This window comes from Salvia miltiorrhiza, unplaced genomic scaffold (genome assembly GCF_028751815.1).
Source record: "Salvia miltiorrhiza cultivar Shanhuang (shh) unplaced genomic scaffold, IMPLAD_Smil_shh original_scaffold_455, whole genome shotgun sequence".
Lineage (NCBI taxonomy): Eukaryota > Viridiplantae > Streptophyta > Magnoliopsida > Lamiales > Lamiaceae > Salvia > Salvia miltiorrhiza.
Genome location: NW_026651553.1, coordinates 242266 through 270108, shown reverse-complemented (window position 1 = coordinate 270108; position 27843 = coordinate 242266). Strand labels below are relative to the sequence as shown.

The window sequence follows — 27843 nt, the reverse complement described above, 5'->3', positions numbered from 1 at the left end:
GGAATTTTTACCCCCATGTTTCTTAGGCCAGAATGAGAAATCATTCAAGAATGAAGAGATTGACGACGAATTTGAAAATCAGTTTACATACAAACGCACAAATTTAATAAATTAATATTCTGTTTTGAAGAAATTTACACCAGGGCACTAGATATACATCTGTTCAGTAAGCATGATGGATATACAAAATTTGTATTTATTTACAGAACAAACAGACACAACTTCATCTGCTAGCAAAATGCTAACTAACTTTGAGCATCAATTCATCGATCAAAAGCAGAAAGAAATGGAGTTTGAGAAGCTCGCACTCTTTCTGGACAATTTTCATCTGCCCTTGAGATTGCTGCTGCTGATGGCATCAGCTCAGACAATCTGATTCTTTCGTCCGAGATTCGTACCTAAAGAGGGCAAAGAATAAGAATACAATATGAACATACAATATTCATTAACTTTTATGAAAATTATCTGCAAAAATGATAGCAGAAAAATCTACCTTGAGTTTAGCATCTTCAAGTTCCATTTGAAGGGCAACAACCCTACTTGTAAGTTGCTCAAGTGCTGCTTCAGCCACAGATATACCTATCTCAGAAGCTGGTCTAGTTATTCCAGCAGCCTGTTATTTCAAGTAACACAAACAAGGTAAATCGCAATGCTGGATTTGCTTCAATGTTAAAAAGTACGGATTTAGTACTTTAGACAAAGAAATAGTCGTACCCTTAATACGGAAGTACACAAGCCTAGTAACTTCTGAGCTAATTGCAGCCTTTCCTCATCAGTTTCCTGTTTCAAGAAAGGAACCGATGTTATTATAATAGGCTCTGTTTTTATCTGTGTAGATGTGACTGATTCATCTGAAAAGAACTTTTTGTTCTGTGCTAACCTTCAGCTTCTTGTGCAACAGCTGCTCCTCATCAAAATCAATGTAGGCACTTCTACCATTTGCTACACGGAACTGAGTTAGCTCTTCCTTCACACGTGAAAGAATAGCCTCTGTCTTGTGCAGCTTGCTGCTAAGTTCTTCATTTTGACATCTTAGGGAATTGTTTTCTTCCTGTGACATGACAACACATTCACAGATGTTATATTCAGTGCGAAGGTGTAAGTATATCCAGATTATTTGTATAACTATTCATGCTTTACAAGGGAATCAAAGAGTTCTTGCCTTAATTTTTGCATGGTGATGGATACGCTGTTGTATATTCTGCTGACCTGATAACTTCTTGATCTCGCCTTCAAGTTCCATCACCCTCTTCTTGTGAATAGTGTTTTCTTTCTGAGAAAATTGCAGGCAATACATCAAATAAACTAAGAAATATGGCAAGCTGGCATTCTTGAGTAATATTACTAAACAAAGCTTCTACCTTCAACATCTCATTTTCAGTTGCAAGCTGTTGATCTTGTTGTCGTAATTTTTCCAATGCAACAAGTGCAGCCATCAATTCAGCCTGTTTTCTCTCGATCTCCTCTAACCATCTAAATTTTGATAGAGCAAGTGTAAGCTAGAGATTAGGTGAGATTATATATAAATAAGTAATTTAACATGTCATTACCCATTACGCTCTTTAAGGAACTCATTTATCTGCTGCTTTAGACTAACAACTTCTTGATCCTGAAAGAAAAAATAGTCAAGACTCTAGGCTTCATTATTCAGCTTATTATCATGACCTGGTAACTTGGGAAAATATGTACCTTGACATCAGCTTCAACGCTATGGTGTTGAGCCTCCTCAATTAAGGAGTGAAGCTGCTGATTATCCACTAAATTCTGGCAGAAACAAACAATATTGATGAGTTTGGCATTGTCTCAACATCTCTCCTATTATACATTGTTCACATTATTTTGTGTTGAGATACATTTATCCTTTTCAGCATTTGTTATTTAGACAATAAAATTTCAAATAAATTGATATGACCTGATAATATTCTTTACGATAGTGCAGTCACACTTTGGAACAATGAGTTCATGATGTCGTATCAGAAATTCAGAATGCACACTTACAGCATAGTTCTTCATATTCAGTTTTACACCCAGTAAATCCCGAATCACATCATGCGTCATACTTTCAGTGGCAGCCAGTCTTGCCTTAAGCATGAATATCTGAATAGAAAGTGAGGTATTTCAGGTGAAGAACATTGAGTAAACTTGTGCGTTTTAAGAAGCGGGGTTTTTATATTCAGTATTCACCAGTAAAGTTACCTCTTTCTGTCTGCTTGCAGCTAGAGCCTCAAGTTCTTCAATCCGTTGTCTTCCCTCTTCGTCCTTCTCAGATTTGATTTGTTGAACTAAGCCCAATCCTATGCATTTAAAAGGGGACCCTGAGCCTCTAGACTTTGATGGATTTCTTTCCATTTTGTTTGATGATGAATTTGCGCTATTAGGTGCAGGAACTTCGGATTTTACTTGCTCTACCATAGCTTCCAATGCCTTGAACTAATTTGAGCATTTCACGTTAGTGTCTCTTTATGGGAAGGACATCCCTATGTCTTTTAAAGATAAAGAATTAGACACCCACCTTTTGTTTGTATTCACTAGCCTGTGCCTCTGCATGCAAATTTATCTCAGAGATATGAGCTTTACACTGGGAAATCTGTTGAGGGGAAGTAGAATCAAATCAGTTTTTCGATTGTTGTGGGGCTAAACAAAACCATATAATTCAGACATTTCAAATATAATCATATAAAGTATTCTGGAAGCCATGGGGCTCACCTCAGCATCTCGGGCAGCAATTTCATTTTCAAGAAGCTGAACACGTTTCTGTGCTTCCTGAAGGTTCTTCTCTTTTTCATCTAGACATCTGAATACAAATAACAATACTTAGTGATGACTATAAGTAGCAGTTTTTGAAGACTTAAGCAAACTTTCTGTCAGACCTTTTCACATCATAATCATTGCTTCTGACATTCTGCATTTGTTCTTTAAAAGCAAGAAGCTCTAGTTCAAGTTCCTCTCTCTGCAATCGTTGCCTCTCAGCATCTCCTTTGACAAGATCAACCTAAGGAGTGGAAATCATCATGTCAATGTTATAGTTGTCAACAAAATAGATTTTGGTATACAACTCAATGAATAGGGATACCTTTTGCTCGAGTACATTTATAGTACATTCTAGCTCTTCAATGGACCGTTCTAATAGTTTCACTTCTTCTTCCTTTTCCTCAGCATGTACTTTCTGCATTTCAGCTATCTGCCATAAAAAGTCAAAACATATACATACATATTAGAGAATCGTATCCTGAGCAGCAGCTATTTAGACAAAAGAAATGAGGATAGATTTTACCTCTCGTGCCTCAGTAGCTATTGCTTCATTTTCTTCAGCAAGAGATCGTGCCATTTCAAGCTCGTTGGTCAAAGTAAAAACTTTACAGTCCAATTCATCTCTCTGGCCGGTGACAGTATCCAAGTTGCTCTTCAATGACTCAGTAGTTTTATTCAGATTGACAAGAGCCATATCCATCTCAGCAACTTCCAACTCTAAGTTCTCAATTTTGATCCTTGCTTCCACCAATTCCTTCTCCATGGAATTTCTTGCATCATAGGCATCTTGAGAAATAGATAAGAGCTCAGCGTTTTCTTGGGATAGTGAATTTATTCTCTGATTTTCATTTCTGAGATACAATTCACGAGCAGATATTTTGGCTAGCTCCGCAGCAGCTTCTTCCAGTTCAAGCGACTTTAATTCAAGATCTTTTTCCAATGCCCTCAAAGAAGCAAGCAGATCATCTTTATCGTCTTTCTCATCTTTACTGTTAGATGCAGATTCCTGCAGCAAAGCCATATCAAACAACAGCCCCTTGAGAATATCATCCTTTCTCAACAACTCTGTGTGAAGAGAGAGAATTTCAGAATCCAATTTTTTAGAAAGATTCTCCACATATTGGAACTGGTCGACGAATATGTGTCCCATCTCCATTTCGTTATCTATCTTCTGAAACATATCATCTATCTCAATGAATTTCTCCTCAATTGCATTGAGTATATTGGAGCTTACTTTATCTGCACTTTCGGCCAAATCCATATTCTTCAAACTTCTTAAGTTCATAGCATTGAGGTATTCAGACTCCTTAATCTCTTTGACGCTCAATTCATTTCTCAAACACATGTTCTCTTCTTTCAAGCCATTGACTTCACCCAGTTGCCTTTCCAAATCCTGGATTCTAATGCACAAGTCATCTTGAACAGAAGATTGTGAATATTCAAGGTTTCTGATTTCCACCCTAGCCAAAGTTAGATCTTCCTCTAACTTGGCAATGCTATTCTCCAACACTGAAACATTATCTCGTAGTCTGTGATTTTCGACATCAATGCTTTGGGTGTTTCTAGATGAGGCTTCAAATTCAACTTTTTTATCCTCCAATTCCTGATGTAATACTTCATACTCTGCCTTGCAGTTGCTTAGCTGAAGCAACAGGCTTTCATTCTCTTTCTCAAGGCAGTTTATTCTACCAAGTTCTTCATCTCTCCTTTCCAGTTCAATTTGGAGTCTCTGTGATTCCATCTCCAGCAGACGTACATCATTCTGCAGATTTTGTATTTGCTGCTGAAGTTCAGAGATATGACTACAAGATATTTCGATAACAGATTCCTTCACCTTAATGTCTTCTTCTAATTTTTCATTCCTAGATTCCTTGTCATGCAGTATCAATTCACTGGAAGCAGTTTCTAAACTCTTAAACACTATTTCCTTCTTGAAATTTTCCAGGACTTCCAGGGTACTAACTAAAGCATTCTCCGCATCTGCTTTCAGAAGGCATATCTGCTTTAACTCGGTTGACAGAATTAACAGCTCAAAATCTTTTGCCAACAGTTCTAGCATGAAATTTTCCTCTTGATATTGGAGTAATTCGTCTTTCTCTTTCAGTAGTTTTTCCTGGTCCATAATAGAAGCAAATGCTTGTTTATTGCTGAGATCGAGCTCCTTCATTAGCATGGTCAGTTCAGATCCAATGTCATTCGACCTTTGCAGCATAACCTCTTCCTGATTCTGCAGATCCTGTATCTTCTTTTTGAAAGAGGTAAGCTTAAGAGTTACTTCCCCAGTTTCATCAACTTTACTTGATATGCGATCAAAACCCGTCTTGATATCCGACAGCAACTTGCCTTTCAAAACTCTGCACATTTCAAGCTCCCTTCTTGATCTTAAATTGTGCTCCCGAAGTTCTGAAATAGTGGAGTTTGACTCACATAAACCATGGTGAAGGAGACCATTTTCTGCGTTTAGTCCATTTGCAGTTTCCAAGAGAATTCCCATGTGGCAAAGATGCAACACAGACACAGCACAGTCCTTGGCGATAATCTCTGACCAGACCTCCTCAAGCAATTTCCTAATGGATTCAGTCGATTCATGAATTTGACACTTCATACTGAAGAAATCAGATGACACAGACATCCAATCTTCCATCGAAGTGGTCTGGACTTCAGAAATAACATCCTCAAGTTCCGAAATCATCTTCTTCATGGTGACAAAATCCTCATCATACTTTTTCTCCAGCTCCACATAATTCTGATCTTTCAGATTATTGGAGAGCTTCAGGCTTTGGATTTCTTTCATGAGGTTTATTCTCACACCGTTAAATTCATTTTCCTTTGCTTTTGTATCATGAGCACTAAGCTTCAAGGCTTCATTAGCTATCACCAACTCATTTATCATTATGTCTGCTTCTTTCACTGTGTCCTGTACCTCCTCAAATTTCTTAAGAATGCAGGAAGCTTCAATGGTTTTCTGGGCAGCAACAAGTTTAGCATCATCAAGTTCATCTTCCAGTAACTGCAAAAATGGGATTCAAAGACTTAGTGGAACTGTGGAAGAGACCGTGATCAATAATATAAAATCTAATATGTGGCCATCAGTAGAAAGAATCTTTATTCTATTTATAATGGATTTTCCCTTAAATGCGGCCATAGTTAATGAAGTGCTGTGAGTTTGTTAACATATAATGGAATGTGATATAGAGATGTTCAGACAGTAGAAAAGCCACTAAAGAAGCATGATCATCACAGTGCATACCTCTGTTTGCTGGAACCATGAATCAAGAGATTCTTGTACTGCTTCTTCCATTCTCCTTATCTTCCCATCTACAGCGCTAACTTTGAGCTCAAATACATCTTGAAAATTATCTATTGCATCTCTAAAGATAACTGTCTGATTTAGCAGAGACTCTATGCTCTTCCGACTACACCTCTCAGATGCCAAAATCTCTTCTTTTTCAGATTGCATTTTGTCCATCTGGGCTTGCACTTCTTTTAAGCTTTTAAGGGCACATTCTATCTCTTTCTTCAAGAGAAAAATAGCAGCATCTCTCCCAATTGCACTATGCAAAGTGATTTCAGACTCCAAATTGTTGTCATGACCAGCATCGGAAAAACACTTCAAAGTCTCAGTACCCACCACACCCCCATTATTAAAAGAGCTTACATCATTGAAGTCTTGCACTATTCTGGTACCTGTCTGCAGCAATATTAAACTAGTCAGTCAAAGGTATAAAGTAGAGGCTCTATGGAAAATTTGAATAAGGGAAACATTTATGTACCCATGATTCACATTCATCACTAGCAGAAGAACAAATAGACATCTCCGATTCTTTATCTTTCTGAGGATATCCACTCAGCATCTCATACTGGTTCATCCACAACTTCAGTGATGAGACCCCGGAATTTAGTTCCTGAAGTTGTTCCCTGGCTTCAGAAATTTTATTTTCTTCCTTCTTTTCAAGATTTACCTCTAGATTTTCCCGGGATCTTTGTTCCTCAGAGAGTTCTAAACTCAGTTTTGCACAATATTCCTCTGATGCTTCCAGTTTCTTTTGGAGAGAGCGAGTCATTCCATCTGCTTCATCTATTACCAAAGCCTGATTCTGGAGAGTTGAATCTTTTTTGGTAATAATTTCTTTGAACTCTCTAATCTGAAGCTCCTTATCTTGCAGAGAATTGTGATAGTTAGAGTTCAACTCCCACAATCTGTTTACAATCACCAAAGCAGCTGTTGCACAAGATGATGCTGTTCTGAGCTGATCCTCTCCATGCTTAATTAAGCTCCAAAGCTCTGCCACAGTGGATGTCTTATTATTTAAGTCGGATGTTAAGAAGAGAATCTCTTCATCCTTCTCACTGCACTCTTGTTGATGAGTCTCAGTCATAACCAAAGCTGCCCCTCTAAGAGACCTCAGCATGCGCTCCATGTCATCTTTCCTATCAATTGCATCCTTTAAATATTGATTGAGCTCATCAATAAGAAACTCCTTTTCAAAAATATATTGTTTCATTCTTCCAAACTGTTCAGAGATCCAACTTCCATTGTGACGGAATGATCTGGAGATAACATCAGTCTGGTCAGACGCATCCTTAAGAGCCGTATTCCCATCAAACAGAATACCTTCAATTTCACCGGCGATTAAATTCCATTCTTCAGTCAGTGTTTTTAATTGGTTTTCTTTGTCTTCAAGCAATTCAGAAAATTTTGCATTTTCTTCACTTGTTAGACGTAAATTTTCCTCCATGATCTTCATTTCCGTTTCCAGTTGCGCAAACCTGTCACTTGTTTCCATCTCTTTGACTTTACTTTCATGGACTTCCTGTTGAAGACCAGAAAGTTCTTCTTGCAAGCACACAATCACCTCTGCAGTTTCCCCCTCAACCTGCCTTCGGACTTCCTCCATTTCATCTTGGTCAGATGCTTGAAATGCAAGATCGTTTTGATACAACGCATTCAGTCTCTTAGCCATTTCAAGAGATTCATGCATCTTCTTCAGTCTCACTTCTAAAGGAGAGACCTCCTTCTCTGAAGACTTATACAATGAGAGATCTTTGAACTTTTGGCAAGATGCTTGATTCTTTAAATAAGAAATCTGAAGCTCCTTCTCCTTTAACATTTCTTCAAAACGCACATTAGTGCTTCTGAGATCTTCTATCTCATTAATGGATTGAATTTGTTCAGACTCAAGAGCTTCAACAACCAATTTGACAGTTTTGAGCTCTTCCTTGACTTTTTCATACTCTTTGGTAACTGAGGTTGCCATTTCCTTTGAGAACTGAAGCTCTTGGTTTAGAGATTTGGCTATTTCCTCTTGTTCTGAATGGTATGATCTCTCCTCTTGAAGAATGATTTTAAGAATGTCTAACTCCAGTTGTAAATCCATGATATCTTCTGCACTCATCGGGAGACTCGGATGTGTTCCATCGTTCTCTCTCCTGGTGTTCGTTGTTCCCTTATCAGAAGAAAGAGGAACTTCTACAATGGATTCCTGAAAGTAAGACTGTATGTTAGTTATATAACTAAAATGGAGTTTCACTACTGAAAGTAAGATTCATATTTGATGAATGCCAATAAGATCGCCAAGAAAAAAGATATAAAAGGAAGTAAAAAAAATTATTAGCATCCTGTTCTGGTACCTTTATGACTTCTGCGCTGCAATCATGTTCTTGGGAATACGTAATTTCAGCATTTGATGAAGCGCGTAACTCCTCAATTTCTCTGCAAAAGAATAGCATGAGAATATAACTTTAAATGTGAAATCATAATGTCCAGAGAAAATCCAGATACGAGTGTAATGAATCACCTATGGAGCTTTGTATTTTCTTCAAGGATACGGCTAAGCTTGATCTTGCTTTCCTCTAGCTCAGAAAGAGTTTTCTGCAACTGTATGACAAATTTATATTAAAAATCATGATTTGTAGTATATTTTAAAGCATAAGCTTAACGTCAGAAATAAGACAGGAAAAACCTCCTCTTCAAGCAAGCCTTTTTCGTTATTATGATCAGAATCCTGTTACAGAAAAGAAACAAACGATATTAAGGTTTCTGAAGAACTTTTCTTCATTTAAAAAAAAAAGGTTTCTGAAGAACGGATTGACTCAATCTTAGTTATAAACTAGCTAGAAAACTAGTAAGATATATTTAGGGAGGCTGCACAATATGCCACCTTCACATCGAAGTGTTTAGAATGCTTCAAGTTTCCATCGAGGAAGCACATAAGCTGTCAACAAGAATAAAATCAGTAATTAAAGGCTTGAATAAACTAATAAGCGAACTATTTGAGAAGGATAAGACATGAGACACTTATGTAGAAAAGATACCTGATTTCGTAGTTCAGACACTTCTTTCATCAACATTTCTCTCTCCCCTTCTCCATAGAAATCTTGAAACCTGAATTATCCAACAAGCGAATTTCCATAGATGAAATAAAACAAGGGTTTAAAACTTGCAACTTAATAAGACATATAATGATTAGAAATACATACTGCCGAACTTCATCCAAAAGCCTGATATTTTCAGCTGCAAATCGTGTCACTTCAGGATTTATCTGGAGTCTTGACCTCAGGAGCTGAATTTCTTCAGAAAGTGCATTATTTTCTTCCCTTAAATAGTCGTCTGCTGACATCAAACCACCAAGAAGTGACTCCATTCTTTGAATTTTGTCTTCTCTAAACTTTAACATCATTTTTGTGCACCTAGTGTCCTCTTCCCTTTGACTAACCTGAGAAGCAATGTGTTTAGAGCAATTAATCAGGTTACACTCTTTTCAACGAATGCCTGTTGAACAAAAAAAGAGAGTGGTGAAAAATACAAGGCGGTTCAACTGCTCAATCTCAGCTTTAAATTGAGTAACTGAAGTTTCTGCCATCTTTTCTCTCCTTAAGGAACCAGCAACTGTAGTTTCCAATGATTTTAACTGTAGCAAAAACGAAAAAGATGGAATTAAGAGATTATGTGATGAATAAACGTACCTAGACTGAAGAAACAGAATCATGAGCATCAACATTGATATCTGATGCTAAAGTCAGAGGCAGGGCAAAAAAAAAAATATTGAACAATCAATGTAAGAGGGTACAAGTTCAAGACCATTGTGCCAAATCTACTCAATGTAACCAAAGAAATAATCCAGAGAAAGGTCTGATGGGCATTGTTTTCTTGCATAAGTCTTGCAATCAGGGATATAGCACATAATTTAATGCAATTAAGATATGTGGGGCAAGTTACTGAGTCAAGAACATGTATCAAATACAAAATTTATGCTAATTCAAATTCTTAAACTTAGTTCCACAATTCACAGAAAGTTTTCCCATTAATTGAAACATTGCTGCAGCAAGAATTATCATGACTTATTTTCTGAAATTAGCAATACATTCTTTTGCAGGACACTACGCAAGATAGAGAGCATATCTAACCTGTTTACAAGACAGTCTGAGAACTCCCTCAGATTCATTTCCAAGCAAATTTCCCATGTATGTCTGTGCAATATCCCCTCCATCTGAATCATCCTCATAATTGTTTGTTGAGTCTAGATCGTTGGCGGGGCTTAACAACAGTGAACGATTTACCCTTTCACGTTTGAGGGCAGCCAGTTCCTCCTGTCCCAATAACAAAATACAAGTTCAGATGTAAAAAAATTTCAGACCAACTTCTGTACTATTGCTAGTTTACCTTCAACAATTGTATCTGATGTTTCAATGCAACAACATCTCCAGATAAATCTTCATTGATGATAGCCTGTATCATGAAAAATATGTCCAAAAAAGCATGTAAAGGGCATTATTTATTACCATATAATGTAACTTAATTTCATCTGTACATGCAAAGAAGCTTACGTTGTTCTGAATCAGTTTTGCTCGTTGAGCGAACTTCAACGTATTCAACGTTTCAGCTGCAGAACTGTAGATGAATTGAGATTTAAGATTCATAGCAGACAAAAGAAGAGAAAGTTGAAAATTCAAACAAACACATATATGCTTATACAGGCATAAAAATAAAGAAAATGGTAACTCCGGGAGTTTATATATTACCAGATAGATGGGCTGACATTAGCTATTATCATTGTTTTTGAGTTACCGCCAAGAGAGTCCTGTTATTCCATTTCGGTTAAGAACCATAAGAGAATACTTTCTACACTCTGTGATAATTAGAACACACAAACTAATACTTCACCTGGAGGAGAAATGTCAATCTTGAGTCTCTGTAAGGAACATGTCTTGGTCTTCCATGTGCTACATCCACTAAGACCATAATCACGTGACTGAAAAACAAGAACATTTACTGTCCATGTCAACACGAAAGGAAGACGAGAAAAACAGAAATTTGACAATGCTCGAAAATAATATAATACCCTAGCGTGGACAATGACTTATTGATATTTGCAGCTTCTTTCAGACGCTCTCCCTCAGCACCAGAGGACTTTTGTCTGTTGGGAATTGCATCATTAAAACTATATATAGTTTTGAGCCACATTTCATTATTCCACCACAATATAGTTAAAAAATTACTTGATACCTTTCAGAACCAGCAAGATCAACGAGATTCAGCCTGGCAAAACGGAAGTTGGTCGCAGAGTCCTTCTCCCACTTACTTTCGATCACACATGTAAAAACGCTATGCGAACGGCTGCTTTCTCTGTTCATATTTGTGGCAGCAACTCTCCTATTTGATGCACCCTATGACATAAACTCAAAAGTCAATTCGCAATTACATGCTTTAGAAGCATTCACGAGGATGCATGTGTGCATGCTTCAGGATTGTGCGAATCATAATAAACTAAAAGAGGAAACACAATAACAACTCTCCTATTTTATGCACCCATGACATAAACTCAAAAGACAATTCGCAATTACATGCTTTAGAAGCATTCAGGAGGATGCATGTATGCATGCTTCAGTATTGTGCGAATCATAATAAACTAAAAGAAGAAACACAATAATAATATGCATCACCTGAGTCAAAAGCTGCAGAATGTCTCCTACAGTGTGGACCTCGAATTCTGATAGATTTTCAACGTACACACCTTTTTTCATGTCCTCACGTAACTTAATTCCAAAAAAACAAAAAGGGATTCCATGACCAACTACATTCATTTAATATTTCACAACGGGAAATTAACCTATTAGAGAGTGGAAGTACCATCAAATTTGAGGATGAAGGATCAAGAAGGTCAGTAATTTGTTCATTGTAAATCTCAAGAAAAGAGCATTTGCAGTTGTACTTCAGTTGCTCATCTCTCCGACTTTCTTCTTCCTACAATGGAAAGGTGCCATGTCAATTGCTTGTTTCAGGAATCAACTTGAACAAAAGACACACAAGAGCACCAAAGAAAAAGGTAAAACTATTGTGGTTACCGCTCTAATCCTGGCAAACAAGAATTCAAATATGCGAGGAGTCATTCCACGGTTTGTACTAGGCTTGACTTCCAGGTCGTCAATCTCTCCAAGCATTGTATAAGTCTTCCCACTACCAGTCTACATATACAGAATTACAATGTTTAGAGTAAGAATTGAAATACTGAAGTAAGAGATGACAATGTCTGATACAGTTCAACCAGAAGTAAAGTTCTGCAGCAAATGATTCGAAGAAATAGACATGTACAATGCCAATGAAGGAAAATACTTGAAAAGAATGATAATGCTGCCACTTTCAAACACTAAAACAAACATTTTTTACGTCTTCATTAATGCACAATCTTTAATACAAGAATGAGCATATGCCATTTATAATGTGCTGCTAGTAATGCTAAGCGTCAAGAGGGTTAAATGATAGTCAGCTTCAGGCAAACTACATGAATAGCTGGAAAATTTTAATGAGTTTTTTGCAGTCTGCAATGGATATTGCTTACTTACGTTATACAGCAGAGCACCCAAAGGATACAGTTGATTAAAAACAAAATACAAAAAGACCAAGTCTTTTGGGACATTAATTGAAGCTAGTTCAAAGAATCATACACCAAAGCAAAATTACATCTAATAATCACACTTATAATATGCTATAGGAACACTTTAGAAACCATGTGCGTGCAACCAGAAACAGAAATGTGTATATCAAAGTGTTACCTGTCCGTATGCAAACATGCAGCTGTTGTATCCAGACAAGCAATTTTCTACCATGGGCAAGCCAACCATTCTAAAAAGTGTCTCCTGCAGATAAAAAGCATTAGTCAACCACTCTCACCATAGAAATCATTGTAATCAGACAATACTACACATACCTGGTCTATTCCTTCACATGCTACATGGTCAAACATAAACCGCGTCTCAGGTTGCCCTATCCAGGTTATGCTTTGTGCAGTTTCCTGTTTCAGGCATCTACTGAAACCAAAACTACTTTTCTCCATGTTATTCAACGGTCGTATACGAATCAAGACCTACAAATGCAAATTTGAAAGACAATAAATCAGTGGCCTGAAATCAAGCAGAATATCAGTGGACAAAGAAGTAGCTTACTTGCACATTGTGTTCCATCCAGAATGATGGATCTTCCCTGAGCTCAAAATAAGGGACCTCGACAGTGTTAACAACAGTCGACGTGTTACAAGAACTCGGAATCCCCTTAGACAATGCAGCATAGTTAGCCATCCTGGCACCCATGTTGCATACTGTCCTAGAACCAGTAGGCATAGAAAAGCCCGGATTCGGAGGCTTGCTTACGCTCTTAGTAGGCGTGGATTGGAGAGAATTACACTCCGAATAACTCAAGGTAGCCCTGCCACCGGCCCTAGTAGAGCTTGGAGTATTCACATTTGATGCTATTCTTCCTTCCTCCTTCAGCTCCACAACACCATTATTTGATGGATTCTCACTCTTCTGAGCCCAATTGAACCGGTTTCTCGACATTGCCCCTTGTTTCTCCGGAGTGCGGAGGGGCAATGATGCATCTGAATATCTTGGTTTAGGCTTAGTGGGAGTTCGATCGACTCGGTTAGGCCTATTGGCTTCCTGATCTGGAATGCTTTTCGGGATTCGCGACGGCGGGAGCTCCGTAATTGCATTGAAAGGGGGGCGTGAGGGTTCCGTTCTTATCTGAGGATTCAATGAATCCCTAGAATTTGGAGGCACATTCTCGACTTCCTCTGCATTGGCGTTCTTGGCCGGATTGCGGCGCAAGAATTTGAAGTCCCTCAACATTCTACCGCAACCCCCACACAGAAAAACAATAAAACAAGGGCAGGAGAAATCTCTCTATGTACTAAAAGCTCAAAGATTGAATATTTTCATTCAAATAAAATTGAGCGGCGAATCCAACCTGGCAGAGGAAGTGAGGAAAAGGATTCCAGCGCCGCGAAAGTTTGTAATTGTTTCTTCTGGTTGATAAATGAGAGGAGAGATACAGAGATCTGGTCCTGCTGATTTTTGATTGCTCCTAAAGAAAATATTGATTCAAAATCATCCTTACTAATTTCTTCGTATTTGAATTAGATAACATGCAAAACTCTCTTTTCTCTCTCTCTTTGGAAGTGACAGTGAGCGACTACAGTTAGCAAATTCAAATTTTGTGAATTAAAGAGGAGGGGCAAAGATGGACGGCTGAGATGAGATCTGCAGTTTGAAAAGGTTGAGATCTAGGGAAAATCGCGCTGCGGGGTTTTGAATTTTAGTAGGGTTAATTTCGGGAAGACGGGCAAAGAATGTAATGATGTTTAAACGGCTACAAAATTTAAATTTTGTCGACTTGTGGGCCTTACAATCCCACATTCAAATCGTCAACCCTTTATTCCAATAATTCAACAAAGTCGTGAATAAATTTTACAATTATAAATCTATCATTTAAAATAAGAATCATATTTTCTATATTTTTATTTTTTTGAAGAATGATATATTTATTCTTTTTTATAAGGTGATATAAAATTATAACACTATCCGTTAAGTATAAAATTATACTTTCACTAAGGGAAAATGTATTGTCCAAAATTTTATATCGCATGCCTAAATTCTACGTCAAAGCAAACGAGATATAAAGTAATAAATAAAATTATACTTTCACTGAGGCATCTGCTAATGCACGTTGAGATTTTTTATCATCATTTCATTTTATCTTTAAAGTTGGATATGTGTTTATTTGTTTTTGAATAATTATATGTTTGATACTAGTATTTTTTAAAAATACATTGTCAAGTGTTCAATACAAAGACATCAGAATTAACTAAAAGTGTGGTAGAACAAATTGTAAACAATTATGATGTATAGGCTTTAAGTAGTTCGAACGTAGTTGCAATTTGCAACGTTAAAGTTACCATGCCCCAGCCCTACTACAAAAGGCAAATTTGAAATTTTAAATTTCAAATATGCATACTCCAAGTTTTCATGTATGTGCTTGCTTTAACATTGTGTATTTGTGTGCCACTGGCCCACTGCCACAATTTTGGTGAAAGCCTCAAACCTTAATGGAACCTTGAGAGTGGTGGTGCTGAAATTGAAATCTATTAATCATCCATCACTTTTCTTTTCTTTATGTAAATTGAAATATAACTTGAATTTTTATGTAGTACTTTGTTGCATGGCAGGTAAATATGTATTTATTTTTTTTTGACTTGGGGGAGTTGGGGAGGGGGAACAGTGGAGTTTGAACCCGGGACCTCTCTGTTCACACACTGGAGGTCGCACCGCTTGGTGTCCCCTTATGTATTTATTCAGATTTACGATTTGTATTTCTCTATAACTAGTGTACCTCTCGCGCTATGCGCGGTGAATATAATTTTAGACTCGTGTAATGTTGAGTTGGGTATTAGATTCAACGGCAAATTTATGAAAAAGTGAAGAAAATCGAGCTAAGAGCTAAAAACAAAGAAATTGACTGTGCAAAAAATGTGAAAAGGAATATAGCATTTGTTGATTTGATTTCTTCTTATGGAAGGACTTATTTATATTTAATCTTAAGGGGTCTATTATAGTCTATTATTGAGATACAATACTAAGGCTCATTTAGTCTGATTTCGAAGCCCAAATAATAATATTTGAGAAGTGCAAATTGTTGGTTGCCACGTGTTTAAAGTTTGTATCTATGTAGTTAGAATATAAATGTTTCGTTTCCCACTTTTATTATGATTCCCCTTTAGCCTCAGATCTGCGGTTTTATCTTCATGTTTCGTATTTTCACTGAAGTTAGATCTGAATATATTTAAGTGCTCAATTTCATCCTCATCACGTAAGTTGTGCATATATATATTATAATATTAATACAAACTAATAAAATTAAAATTTTATACCAAAATTATTATTTGCAAAGTGATCTAATATTTTAATATAGCCTAAGTAATTCGTATCAAAATATAACATGTGTCTATATATAGATATAATATCATTTATATAGGAACTTTATATAATTATACAAATTAAATCAGATTTATCAATATAAAATAAGTTGTCTATGAATTCACTACGTAAATTATGAATTTGTTGTGAAAAATGCTGAATAAAAAAAAATTCCTGAATAAATAAAAAATTCAACCTATGAAATTCAAACTCTGGACCAAAATTTATTTAGTGAAGCTATAATTCTAACAAAGATTTTCACAATTTAAGGGATAAAAATAGTTGTTATTAAGCATATTGGTCCTTGACAGACCATATCTCAACACATTATTTTTAAAATATTAGTAGACATGCAAAGATATCCAAACTTAATTTAATACCTATAAAAGATAATTGTACGAATATAAAAAAATACATACATTAATAAAAATAAAAAAAAGTTATCATATTTAGAAAGCAACAATAATTTTGAATAAATTCAAACATATATGATTTTATTTATCTCTCTTTTATAACTTTTGATTCAATAAAAATTAAATATTTAATTATGAATTCAATTTTCATTTATTTGATGATGAAATAAATATTGAAAACTAAAATCAAAATTACGAAAATGATAATAATTGATAGCATATATTTTTTTAAAAAATTATGTAAATGATTTACTCATAATCATCTTTATTTCATGAAAATGATAAAATATGTTTTATCTACAAAATGAGAAAAAAAGGAAATAAATTTAAAATTTAAACTATATCCTTAAGACCTTAACAATCGGAATTAACACTAAACATTTGGCAGTTTTCTTTCTTGTGTTCACCATTCACGGTAGTTGTTTTTTTTTTTTTTTTTTTTGAGAGAGAATTTCATGGTAGTAGTTATTAGCGTGGTTGCGTGAGTGATGCAATTTTTTTTTCCAATTCCAATTATATCCTTGCAATTGAACTTATTTACATTTACTTTGCTTTTTATATATATAAAGATTTAATGTTTATCAATTAAATGTAGTTAGTTTTAATAATATATATTGTCTCTCTCACATTGCATAGGTCTCACAGAAATTGTAATTTACCAGTAAGAGCCAAAACTACATTCTCAAGAAAAATATGATGGAAATGTGAAAACCTTGAAATTATACAGAAACCTCATTGGGATTTAACGCAACGACGAACCTATCTATGGCACTCTCTATCCAATAAAACATCCCCCATTTATTAACTCTATCATCAAAAGTGCTGCATATTTTTTTTTTTTGGAGACGAGAGGGTAAAATTAATCTGGATAAGGTATTACGAGCGATAGCACTAACCCCAAAGCTATTTATTTATTTCAAAAGTGCTACATCATGCACAAACATTTATTTAGTTTTGAATACAAAGATAGTAAGGTTTCTGGTTTTACGAAAATTAGTGTGTTACATGAGTTGATAATGTCATAATGGTACATAGCAATCACATCATTCCTATCTGGAACAGATCAAGCAACACACATTTTCATTTCTTGAATTCATAAAGCAACCACAAAACATGCAATGTAAATCACCATAAGATATATCACAATTCACACAGATTAACAATTCTCAACAACATATCATAAAACATCGTGCAGACAACAGTAAGGGGAAATTAACCCATTGATTTTACTCTATAGACCTCCGAAGTTTCTCTAGCGCGCTTCATACTGGACAACTGCATCGTTCAAGTAAAACAAACATATGTTAATCCAGAAGGGAAAAGACAGTCATACAATCAACAATTCAAGTATTGTAGCATAGCAATGGCCCATTATTACATTGATTGTGTGGAAACAAAACTTTCATGATCAGCTGCATCACTGATGATGGGGGCAACAGAAAGTCCTAGCAAGGTGATGTGCATTTAATCAATTAAGATTCTTTTTCACACAGTTGAAGATCTCTTCTACAGTCATCTTTAAAAAACCAGTCTCATTCCCCATGTAAAAATAAACCTCAATCCTCAAGTGTATTCCTTACCTATTACAACTGACACTGAAATTGAAGTATTATAACCTATTACAACTGACACTGAAATTGAAGTATTATAACAAAAACCAATCATTCTTTAACCAAAAAAACAAAAATAAAACCAGTCACATATGTATATGGTCTTCCATTTTACTATATCATCATGACATTTGGACTCGGAACTGTATTCTGAGGGTGGTCACTTAGCCCAATTTTTAACTTCTCTTCAGCTTACATACAACAATCCAAGCCACGAATTAGTGAATCCTATCGTACTCAAAGAGCATAAATGAGAAACTTCATGTCAAACCCAGCAAGGAAGAATGTTCATACTCAGTTTACAAACTGGGGACTTCTTGTTAAACCAAGCTAGCAACAATGTTCATCCTCAAAGCATTTAATAGTTAATACACTTGCATAAATAAATATTGTGTAGCTCAGCGAAGGCAGGATTCTTACAGTAGAGCCATTAAATATTAATTCTCAATATATCAATAATCACTGAAATTCTCATAGTCACATCTTGGTGCCTAAAGATAAAATGCTATCTCTTTCCGTTAAAAGATTTCGTATCGTCCAAACTTTGTAAATACATAAAACTTATAGTATAGAACGTTCTACCATGATCAAGATAGTGATTTTGACTATATTTAAAATTATAATAGAACTGTTATACATTGATACTCAAATAAATTAGTATCCCGACTTGTGGCATAAAGATAAAATATTACTCTTGATACGACTTTTAGTTAACAGATTCTCGTCGTCCCAAGGCTATTAATTCATACTATTAATTTGAAGTAATAAAGTAGTCACATTGCCACAGAAAGATAAATTACTACCCCATTAATTAATACCTATTTCAGTTCAAACACTCTGTCGTCCAACCCCAAATTGTCAAATTACAGAATTATTGTATGTACCATGATTTAAGAAATGAAATCGAAACGAAAAAGGCAACAATAAGGCAGGATAAGAAAAGGGGAAATAGTAATACTTCTGCGGGTGCGTTTCTTGTAGAGAATGCGATAACCACATTCACGGCACTGAATCACATCCCCTGGCTTCAGCGTGTTCTCCTGCCCACAATCTGCAAAGCCATAGTTCAATTTTGTCATTCAAACAAATCAAAGGAAGCGAAGAAAACAAAAATTAAACGCATGGAATTGAAACAAACGAAAGCCCTTATTCGAGTAATAGGATCACCTCCGCAGATGTAGTTTACGGGTTCGGGCTGCGGATCCATAGTGGATTGAACGGAAATGTGGATTTAGGTTTTGAAGTCGTCGCGCGCTGAGCAGAGAATGAGATGTGGGTGGGGTTTAAGACCGAGTCGTGCCCTAGCCTAAGGGTTTAATCATCAGAATGTTCGATTTACTATGGAGTATTAATTAATATTTTCTTAAAGAAATTTAAAGATTGTAGTGGAACTTTTTTATTGAAAAATTATAGATTTTAAGATTTAATACATTTAATTAAGATGTCTATATAACGTCAATAATCAATATCATATTTAATAAGATATGTTAGAATTATATTCTCTTTGTCTCATAACAGAGTATCACTTGATACTCTCTAACATATACTCTCTCTATTCACTAATTCGTGTCCATAAAGGAAGAGAGCACGAATTTAAAAAAAAAAATTGTATTATTTATTTGTTGAGTGGAGAAGAGAGCGCAACTTTAAAAAAAATAATTTATTTATTAATAAAATAGTTATTAAAAAATGGTGGAATACGAATTAGTGGATGTATCAAAATAGCAAATTACGACACGAATTGGTGGACAAATGAAATATTATAACATCATTTTTATTATTTTAATTAAATAGGTACCACCGTGCATCGCACGAGAGTAATACTAGACCCACACTGCCAACATTATCTACCATTTCAGAATTTGCCCTGAATTTTAATTTCGACAACATCAAAACATACATGAAAAAATTAAAGATGGTATAATATATACACATTATATTAAAATAATTTATTACAAAATTTCTACTGAGATATATACAATACTAAAATATATACATATATATATATAGAGAGAGAGAGATATTAGGACTGGTAATCAATCCGATTCGATTTTAACCGAATCGATTTTAACAAAGGCGATTTCACTAATCGCTAACCGAACCTATTAGCGATTCGGTTAACCGGCTAAACAAATCGATTAATCGATCTAGTTATTCGGTTAACCGCAAGTAATCGATTAGTTTGATTTTTTTTTTAAAACACATTGTTATTGCTATTCAAGGGATTCAAACTTGTGCCCTTAGAAAGAAAGGATAAAGTCTTATTCACTCCACCAACTCATCATTTATATTTACATTAAACAAAAAAACAATATTTTATAAAAAAAATTGTAATTTTATAAAAGAAAAAAATAACTTTAATAAATGCATTTCCAACCTATAACAATAATTAAAATAAAGATACCAACACATATGACACAACCAATAATAACAATAAGGAGGTGATTGATATGATGAAATGGAATAAGGGTGGAATGAAATGAAAGTAGGAATGGAATGAGGGTGGGAAAGGAATTAAAAACCTTAGGTGATTCATATGCTTGGTATGCACAAGGAACACCAAATGAATGGAATTGTGCTTCTTTGATTAATTCAAATTGGTAACTAGAAATAAAGTTTAGGAATGAAATGAAATTATTTTATTTTATTAATTTCAATCCATGTATATGATTGTGTAATGTGTTGCCTCAATTTCAATCCATATATTAGACTATTGCTTATATAAAGTTGATAATATTTTATTTTTTCAAAAAATACTTTTTATATTTTGAGTAAAAAATGAATAATAATTGATGAGGGGTGAAATATGTATTCATCCAAGATCGTGCCACGTGGTTTACTTAAATAAGCCAGAATATTAGAGGAGACGGGTAGCACCAGAGAACACCCATCTTCAGACAATTTCCAGAGTGGACCAAGTCAGAGAAGATCGAGACAGAGAAGACCAAGTCATAGAGTACCGAACCAGAGAAGACCGAGCCAGAGAATCGGATATCAGAGAAGCAGCTCCAGACCAAGCCAGAGAAGCGACTACCAAAGAAGCGGTTCCAGAGCTAGTATTAAAGACAATGCTCCGACAAAGAATCTGACACCTTTTCAAGATATATCCGTTTAGGTCTAGGTAGTTAGTGCGCGGAGCGCGTGTATTAGTGTGAAATTACTGTAATACCCTTCTTGTAACTTCTATAAATAGTTCTTCCCCGTAATAATATACCCATGATATTCACCACACCAAAAACACTCTAGGGCTTTTCTTTCTTGCATACGAAAACTCAGGTGAACCAAAAGAAATCTCTCTCCGTCCAAATACCTAGTTTTCATCAACTGACGCTGTCTGTGGCAAACTTGAGTCTAAGACGCGAGAAAATACCGAGCGATTCTGCCTTTCTGGGATACCAGTCGGAGTTTTCTATCTTCGAAGCGATATCTTAGATTGGAAGGCATAAAACATCGACCGAAAATGGCACGAATTAAGCACGTTATGTTACAATTAGAGAGCCGAACTAGTTGAGGAGTAGAAAAATGCCAATGGTATGTTTCAACGCTGCTTTACTTTAAAATTTTGGATTCTTATCATTGTAGTACTGTTTCATGTGTGTATTTGCATGACTTCGAAATACGTGCATCGATTTGAAGGTTGTGAATGTTTCGCGCAATTGTGTGTGTCGATCTAGAAGTTATCAATGTGTATGAAATGGTATATAGGCTGGAATACCTTCCTCGTGCCAACGGATCACTTTATGATCTATGTCTGAAATAATACAACGTCACGTACCTTTGCGTGTATATGTGTGGATCTGAGAATCTGGAGTAAATCAAAGTGTGTGTGCTTCTTGTGCTTATAACTGTTGTTCCCTTCCTCCCAGTAGAAAATTTTGATTGAGTGTTTTTCTTCACAAAAATTTGGTTAAGTTTTCCAAAATCGATTTGATATATGTGAATGGTGAAATTCTGACTAAGTTTTCATTTCGTGTTTTGTAAAAATTGGTTGCGTGTTTTTTTTTTCTTCATGTGATATTCGTGAAATCGTGATGGCTATTATAATAATATACTTGCAATCTTACGAAAACTCAGGAAATGGAGGTACCATTCCGCGAAACCTTCATGGGGATTTCAGAAAGGAAGCCAATGATGCCAATCCCCGTCAGTCAGGAAATGATAAAGAGACCCATTCTGTTGGGTTAACACCGCCAAGAACAGCCGAGCCAATGCACTTTACTCCCATGCAGGTTAATATAGGGTTGTCGTTGACAGGGCCCTTCTCACCTGGACAAATCAACGTCACTATACCAGGGCAATTGTTGTCATTACTCAACTATACTTGCACAAGACAGATGATGGGGATCTCATTCACTCCCTTAACCCCTGGAGTTTCACCGGCACCAAGACTATCATCTCCGTTTACAGGAAGTCTGGAAACTACGCCACAACCAGTTCTGGAGGGACACAATTTGAACAGATCTGACGTTATGAGACAGCTAGGACAAACTGGGCTTTTGTACCCAGGAGATATGGATAACATCGAAGATGTAGAAGATACTTCAAGTAAAACTTCCAAGAGAACGGAACATCAAACCAAAGACACAACGCCTGAGGACCCAGAGCTGTTAAAGGAAACGGTTTCCCTCATGCAAAAGCATATCTGAGAGTTAGAGGCAATGATAGAGGAGAAATAGCTCCAAGCAGAGACCGCTAGAGGAGTGATGGAGAAAGAGAAGAGCCAAATAGCCGTATCCAGGAGAAGGCAGCATTCTCATGATGAGCAACAACGAGAAAAAGATGAAGAGGACGGTCAGAAGGAAGATGAATGGATCCATTCCTCCCACCCCGGGAAGAGTAGAGCCCACATCTCTAGGGCATCATACGGAGAACGACAAAGAAATAGACGAACGACAGGGGGACGTGCTTACATCCCACGCCTCCAGTCTAGCCCTTTTTCAGAAGAAATCTTGGCCGACATCCTACCTAACCATTACAAACCAATCAATATAGAGTATGATGGTTCTGACGATCCAGGGTGCACATGGCCAGATTCGAAACTATGGTAATGCTTCACCAATACTCTGAGGGCATTAAATGTAGGATATTCTCCACCACATTGACAGATTGACTCAACAGTGGTTCCGAACACTCGATCCAGAGTCCATCCATTCTTTTGAGGAATTCCATGATCTCTTCATGTGTCAATTTGTCAGCTCAAAGCGAACAGTGAAAACAACTGGTGAGTCTAAGGTGGATTTTTCAATATATATATATATATATATATATATATATATATATATATATATATATATATATAGGGGACGGTTATTCAATAAACCACCCTTATTTTAAGAATTACGAACCAGCAAAAATGCATGAATTTTATGTATAACATGCATGAATAAACTGTATAAAGGCATGAATTGCGAAAAATAATTTTTTGCTACATTTGGGATTCGAACTCAGGACCGTGAATTTATCCAACAAGGTGATGAATCAACTGTAGATCGTGATGATATAAGGGCTAAAAATGGTTCCTAATTTATATTTTAAGAAGCGTTCTTATTTTAGCCTCCCCCTATATATATATAGGGGGAGGCTAAAATGAGGTTCTAATAAAAACCTCAGTTAAAATGAGAACTAGGAACCTAATCTTGACCTTTTAAATATTAGATCTAATGGTTAGGATTTAGTCAACAAAAGAAACTGTGCATCTATTATATTTTACTGTGCACTTAAAAAATATGCAATTTATGCAATAGAAACCAACAATGCAAAATACTCAAGCAAATCGAAATTGTGCATCTATGCAATTGAAATTGTGCATCTATGCAATCGAAATTATGCATCTGTAGTTTAATCTCAGCCATCTATTTTATTTAAATCAATGGCTTTAAATTGGTTCCTAGTTTTCATCTTAAGAGGGGTTTTTATATTAACCCTACCCTATATATATATATATATATATATATATATATATATATATATATATATTTCAATTTTATTTTTTTCTTAAAAACTCTTATATTTCAGCATTTTCTATAAAGGGTTAATTGCCGCTAAATTCAAAAGCTTTTTGAAAATTCGCGATATTCTCACCAACTTCAAAATCGGCATATAAATACATGAATTGAAAATCCGTTCTTAATGTTCCCAAAATTAAAAAATCCGGCGAGATGACATGGCAAACACCTATGACTTGTCAATTATATGTATGACATGTCATTTTTTAATTTTTTAATAATTTTATTTTAATAAAATATAATAATTTATTAATAAATTAATTTATAAAAAAAATAGAAAAAAACTAACCCCATCCCCAACCCCCCCCCCCCCGACCACCACATCCCCCAAACCTCCTCCGGCCAACCCCTTCCCCCTCCCCCCCAAACCTTTCCCCTTCCCCCCGGCGAGAAGAAGGCGGCCGCGATGAGAAGAAGGCGGCCGCGCTACCCCTACCCCTCTTTGTTCTTCCTCACAACAACCGTTCCCTCTTTTTCTCGATCTTTCTCTCTCTGCACGATTTCGGAGGCTGCAATTTGGATGTCCTAGGGCGCGAAGAGATGGAGGTCTGTGGTGGTGATGACCACGGCTGGTTGTGGGAGGAGTAATGGCGGTGGCGGCGGCGGTTGAAATTGAGGTGGAATCGGGAAACGACTGGTGGAAATTGAGGTGGAATTGCGGCGGTGGTCGAATTGAGGTGGAATCGGCGGCCGACTGAACGAAGGGATGACTGTTTCCACCCGAAGAGAGAGAAATCGGGAGGGAGGCCGCCATTTGCGAGAGGGAGGAGGCGGCGAGAGCGCCGTGGACGGTGTGAGGTGTGGGTTCTGTTGTGAGGTGCGGCCAGAGATTCGAGGGAGAGGGGCAGACCGGCGGTGGCTGGCTTCAGCTGCGGCGGCCGTCGGGTTCTGTAAATGGGGTGAGGCGAGGGAGATGCAAGAGCACGATTCAGGGAGGGAGATGCCAGTGGCGGCTCCGCCATCCGAGCTTGAAGCTCTCGCCGAAAATCCCAGCCCCAATTTTTCTTTTTCTTTTTTTTAATTGTTGATGGAAATTAAAACGACGTCGTATTGTTTTGAAAAAAACGACGTCGTTTTCTTGCACCGCCGACTATGCCACGTTGTATTTACGGTAGTCCACGTCACCTTCAATTTGGGGGTTTTATTTGAGTTTGGGAAAATTAAGAACGGATTTTCAATTCATGTATTTATATGCCGATTTTGAAGTTGGTGAGAATATCGCGAATTTTTAAAAAGCTTTTGAATTTAGCGGCAATTAACCCTTCTATAAAATATCATGCGATCCAAATTTCGGTGATGAAAAGATAAATCATCTCATCAGATGAGTCTAAGGTGGATTTTTCTTTTCCATGTCACTGTATGAAACAACGTCGTTTTGATGTTAGATAAAAAAAGAATAGAAATTTCAATAATCTCTCCATCTCTCATCATCGCTAATAACCGCAGAAACCTCCTCGTTAAATTAGTCGATTTCCTTATCCAAAACTGACGAAAACCATCATTCTACCACCACTCATGACATTGTATACAGCTATGGTTAATAGCAACAGAGTTTAATAGGCAGGTGGAGTGTGTGTTTGCTGAAATTTGAAGTAGGGAGAATGAGCATGGTGATTAGGAGGTTGTAGATTAAGAGAAGGAGATGGAATTGTGAGTTTTGAGAGTAGTTATGAGGAAAAGAGATTGTGATTTTTTGTTGCAGAGCTGAAGGAGAAGATGGGAGCGGCTGTGGGGTTAGGAGGAAGATGGTTGTAAATTTGAAAAGTAACATCGATAAAAATTTGGAGATAAAGATGAATGAGGAAGCAAATTTTTCACTTTTTTTCATCTATACATTAAAATAATATTATTTTGATGTTTAGATGGAATAAAGTTAAAAAGATAAAATTAAGTTATACTTCAGCGAGATTATTATTATTATTATTATTATTATTATTATTATTATTATTATTATTGTTAGATTTTATATAGTGAGATATCTTATGAAAAATGATAAGAGTTGAGAATTTTTTAGGAGAAGATAAAAATGGAGAATATTTTATAAAAAATGATGCAAGTTGGAAATACCAAGATAGTATCAATCATCCCAGAGATTTCCTATTACAATACAAATCATAAAAGTTCAGTGGCTAAAGTTATTTTATTCGCCACTATGATTAAATGATAATCATGACAAACAAAGTTTCGAATTCAAATTTTTTAAAAAAACCAATTGAATATAATTAACATTCTTCAATAGAAAACCCCTGAGCATGCTGATTTGTGTAGGGCCAACTATAAAATAATGAGAATGGAATATGCCATTCTATTATAGTGAACATGCACTTTTGTTTCCTATGATCCTATCATTGCATTTTATTACTATTATACATCAACTACATCTTAAATGGATAAGGCCCAAATTTTCATAATAAAATACTTGTAAATAAGCAATAATTGTATCGAGACAAAACACATAGGGTCCAAGTGTAACACTTTATGAATTAAGTAATTTAGATCAAACCACTTTTACTATTGAGGCAATAGTTCCTAACTCAACATCTCAACAACCAACAAATATCTACCCCTTCGACCTTACCAATTGTGCAGACTTAGATGCATTACAATTTGTTAAAACATTATTTTCAAATGCTTGTTTAATTGAATAGTGATTAATATTTTTTTTAAAGACAATAGGTACTATGGGCCAACCAGGCAAAGGATATAATTTGAGTTCCTGTAGTACACTCCAACTAGACCTACTACTACTATCATCTCTATCTTCAAAATTAATATACTTTAATAGAAATAATCATTTGTTATATAGATTTTGACTATTCATATTAAATAGTACATTATTATCTATATATATGTAAAATACATTAATATATTCTTTATGATAACACATTTGATATGTTACAGTAACAACTAGAAACAGACTAGATTATTTCTTAAATTCTACGAATGAGAAGGATTTTTATTTGATCCCCCTCTTGCGTATGCATATACAAATTTAGATAAACATTCAGTCGATAAGACGTTTTACTTCTATCCAGGGAGAAAAATCGGAAATCATTCTTGATCCTATCCTTTTTCCTTTCTCTTAAAAAACAAATTAAATAAAGACCAAATTTTTCGTAGTTATAAATAAAGACCATGCATAATAGATAGCATTCTCATATAGTCGGCTTGTATGAATATATAATATCTCATTTGTGATTACGATTTTTTCATATTTTGCGGCCATAATACAATTAAACATATAATGATTATATCGTTGTCGAATGAAATAAAACAATACAGTGTACATCGACGAAGCCAAGTTGGCAGTATGATTAGGCCTCAATAATGTTTGCAGTTGGAAATATTTCACTTTGTTCCTTGGTGCTTCGAAAAGCCACACACATCCAACACTATGTAATCTATTCATAAAAACCTATAAATACACATCATTTATGGAGAGAGAGAGAGAGAGAATATACACTCGGAAAAAGTAGGAACACAAACAAAAAGAAAAGACAATTGTTGAAATTAACAATGGTTATGCAGAGGCTGGAAATATGCTTTGGATTGCTGAAGATGATGGTACAGTTTATGTTCGATTTCGTTGATGCTTTTGGCTTTGTCGTAGATCAAACCAATTCTGCGCTTGCTGGAAATGGTGAATACACAATTTCATCAGTTCCATATGTCGGTATTCTTCCTTAAATTTTGGTCGGAGACAGAGACAGAGACAGAGAACTACACATGTATAGTTGGGAATTTTGCACTCTTCATTCCTTGTTTTGTTTGATTGTTTTTGTGAAGACAGAAAAAGTTTTGCAGTGAGAAGTTTTG

At 35.7% G+C, this 27843-nt stretch overlaps 2 protein-coding genes across 3 annotated transcripts; both read right to left on the bottom strand.

Annotated features, from left to right (window-relative positions):
* Positions 1-67: 67 nt before the first annotated feature.
* On the bottom strand, positions 68-14236 carry LOC131004712 (kinesin-like protein KIN-12D). Of its 2 annotated transcripts, XM_057931439.1 has the most exons (38): positions 13994-14236; positions 13195-13876; positions 12960-13115; positions 12805-12888; positions 12097-12216; positions 11882-11995; positions 11695-11787; positions 11258-11418; positions 11094-11168; positions 10916-11003; positions 10774-10832; positions 10579-10642; positions 10415-10480; positions 10159-10341; positions 9558-9662; positions 9232-9467; positions 9067-9136; positions 8913-8966; positions 8715-8756; positions 8550-8629; positions 8383-8464; positions 6525-8234; positions 6002-6442; positions 3275-5761; positions 3074-3181; positions 2871-2992; positions 2707-2794; positions 2513-2587; positions 2197-2430; positions 1999-2097; positions 1690-1764; positions 1551-1609; positions 1362-1473; positions 1163-1273; positions 881-1051; positions 715-780; positions 494-613; positions 68-398 (listed from the first exon to the last, which is right to left on the bottom strand). In XM_057931439.1, the coding sequence occupies exons 2-38, from the start codon at positions 13873-13875 to the stop codon at positions 264-266; spliced, it is 8826 nt and encodes a 2941-aa protein (XP_057787422.1). In that variant the 5' UTR covers position 13876; positions 13994-14236; the 3' UTR covers positions 68-263. The 2 variants fall into 2 exon arrangements, with proteins under 2 accessions (XP_057787422.1, XP_057787421.1); XM_057931438.1 differs by having other exon boundaries at positions 13195-14236.
* Positions 14237-17531: 3295 nt separating this feature from the next.
* Positions 17532-19326, bottom strand: LOC131004711 (DNA-directed RNA polymerases II, IV and V subunit 12). The gene is made up of 3 exons (XM_057931437.1): positions 19190-19326; positions 18981-19073; positions 17532-17687 (listed from the first exon to the last, which is right to left on the bottom strand). The coding sequence occupies exons 1-3, from the start codon at positions 19227-19229 to the stop codon at positions 17665-17667; spliced, it is 156 nt and encodes a 51-aa protein (XP_057787420.1). The 5' UTR covers positions 19230-19326; the 3' UTR covers positions 17532-17664.
* Between the last annotated feature and the right edge of the window lie 8517 nt (positions 19327-27843).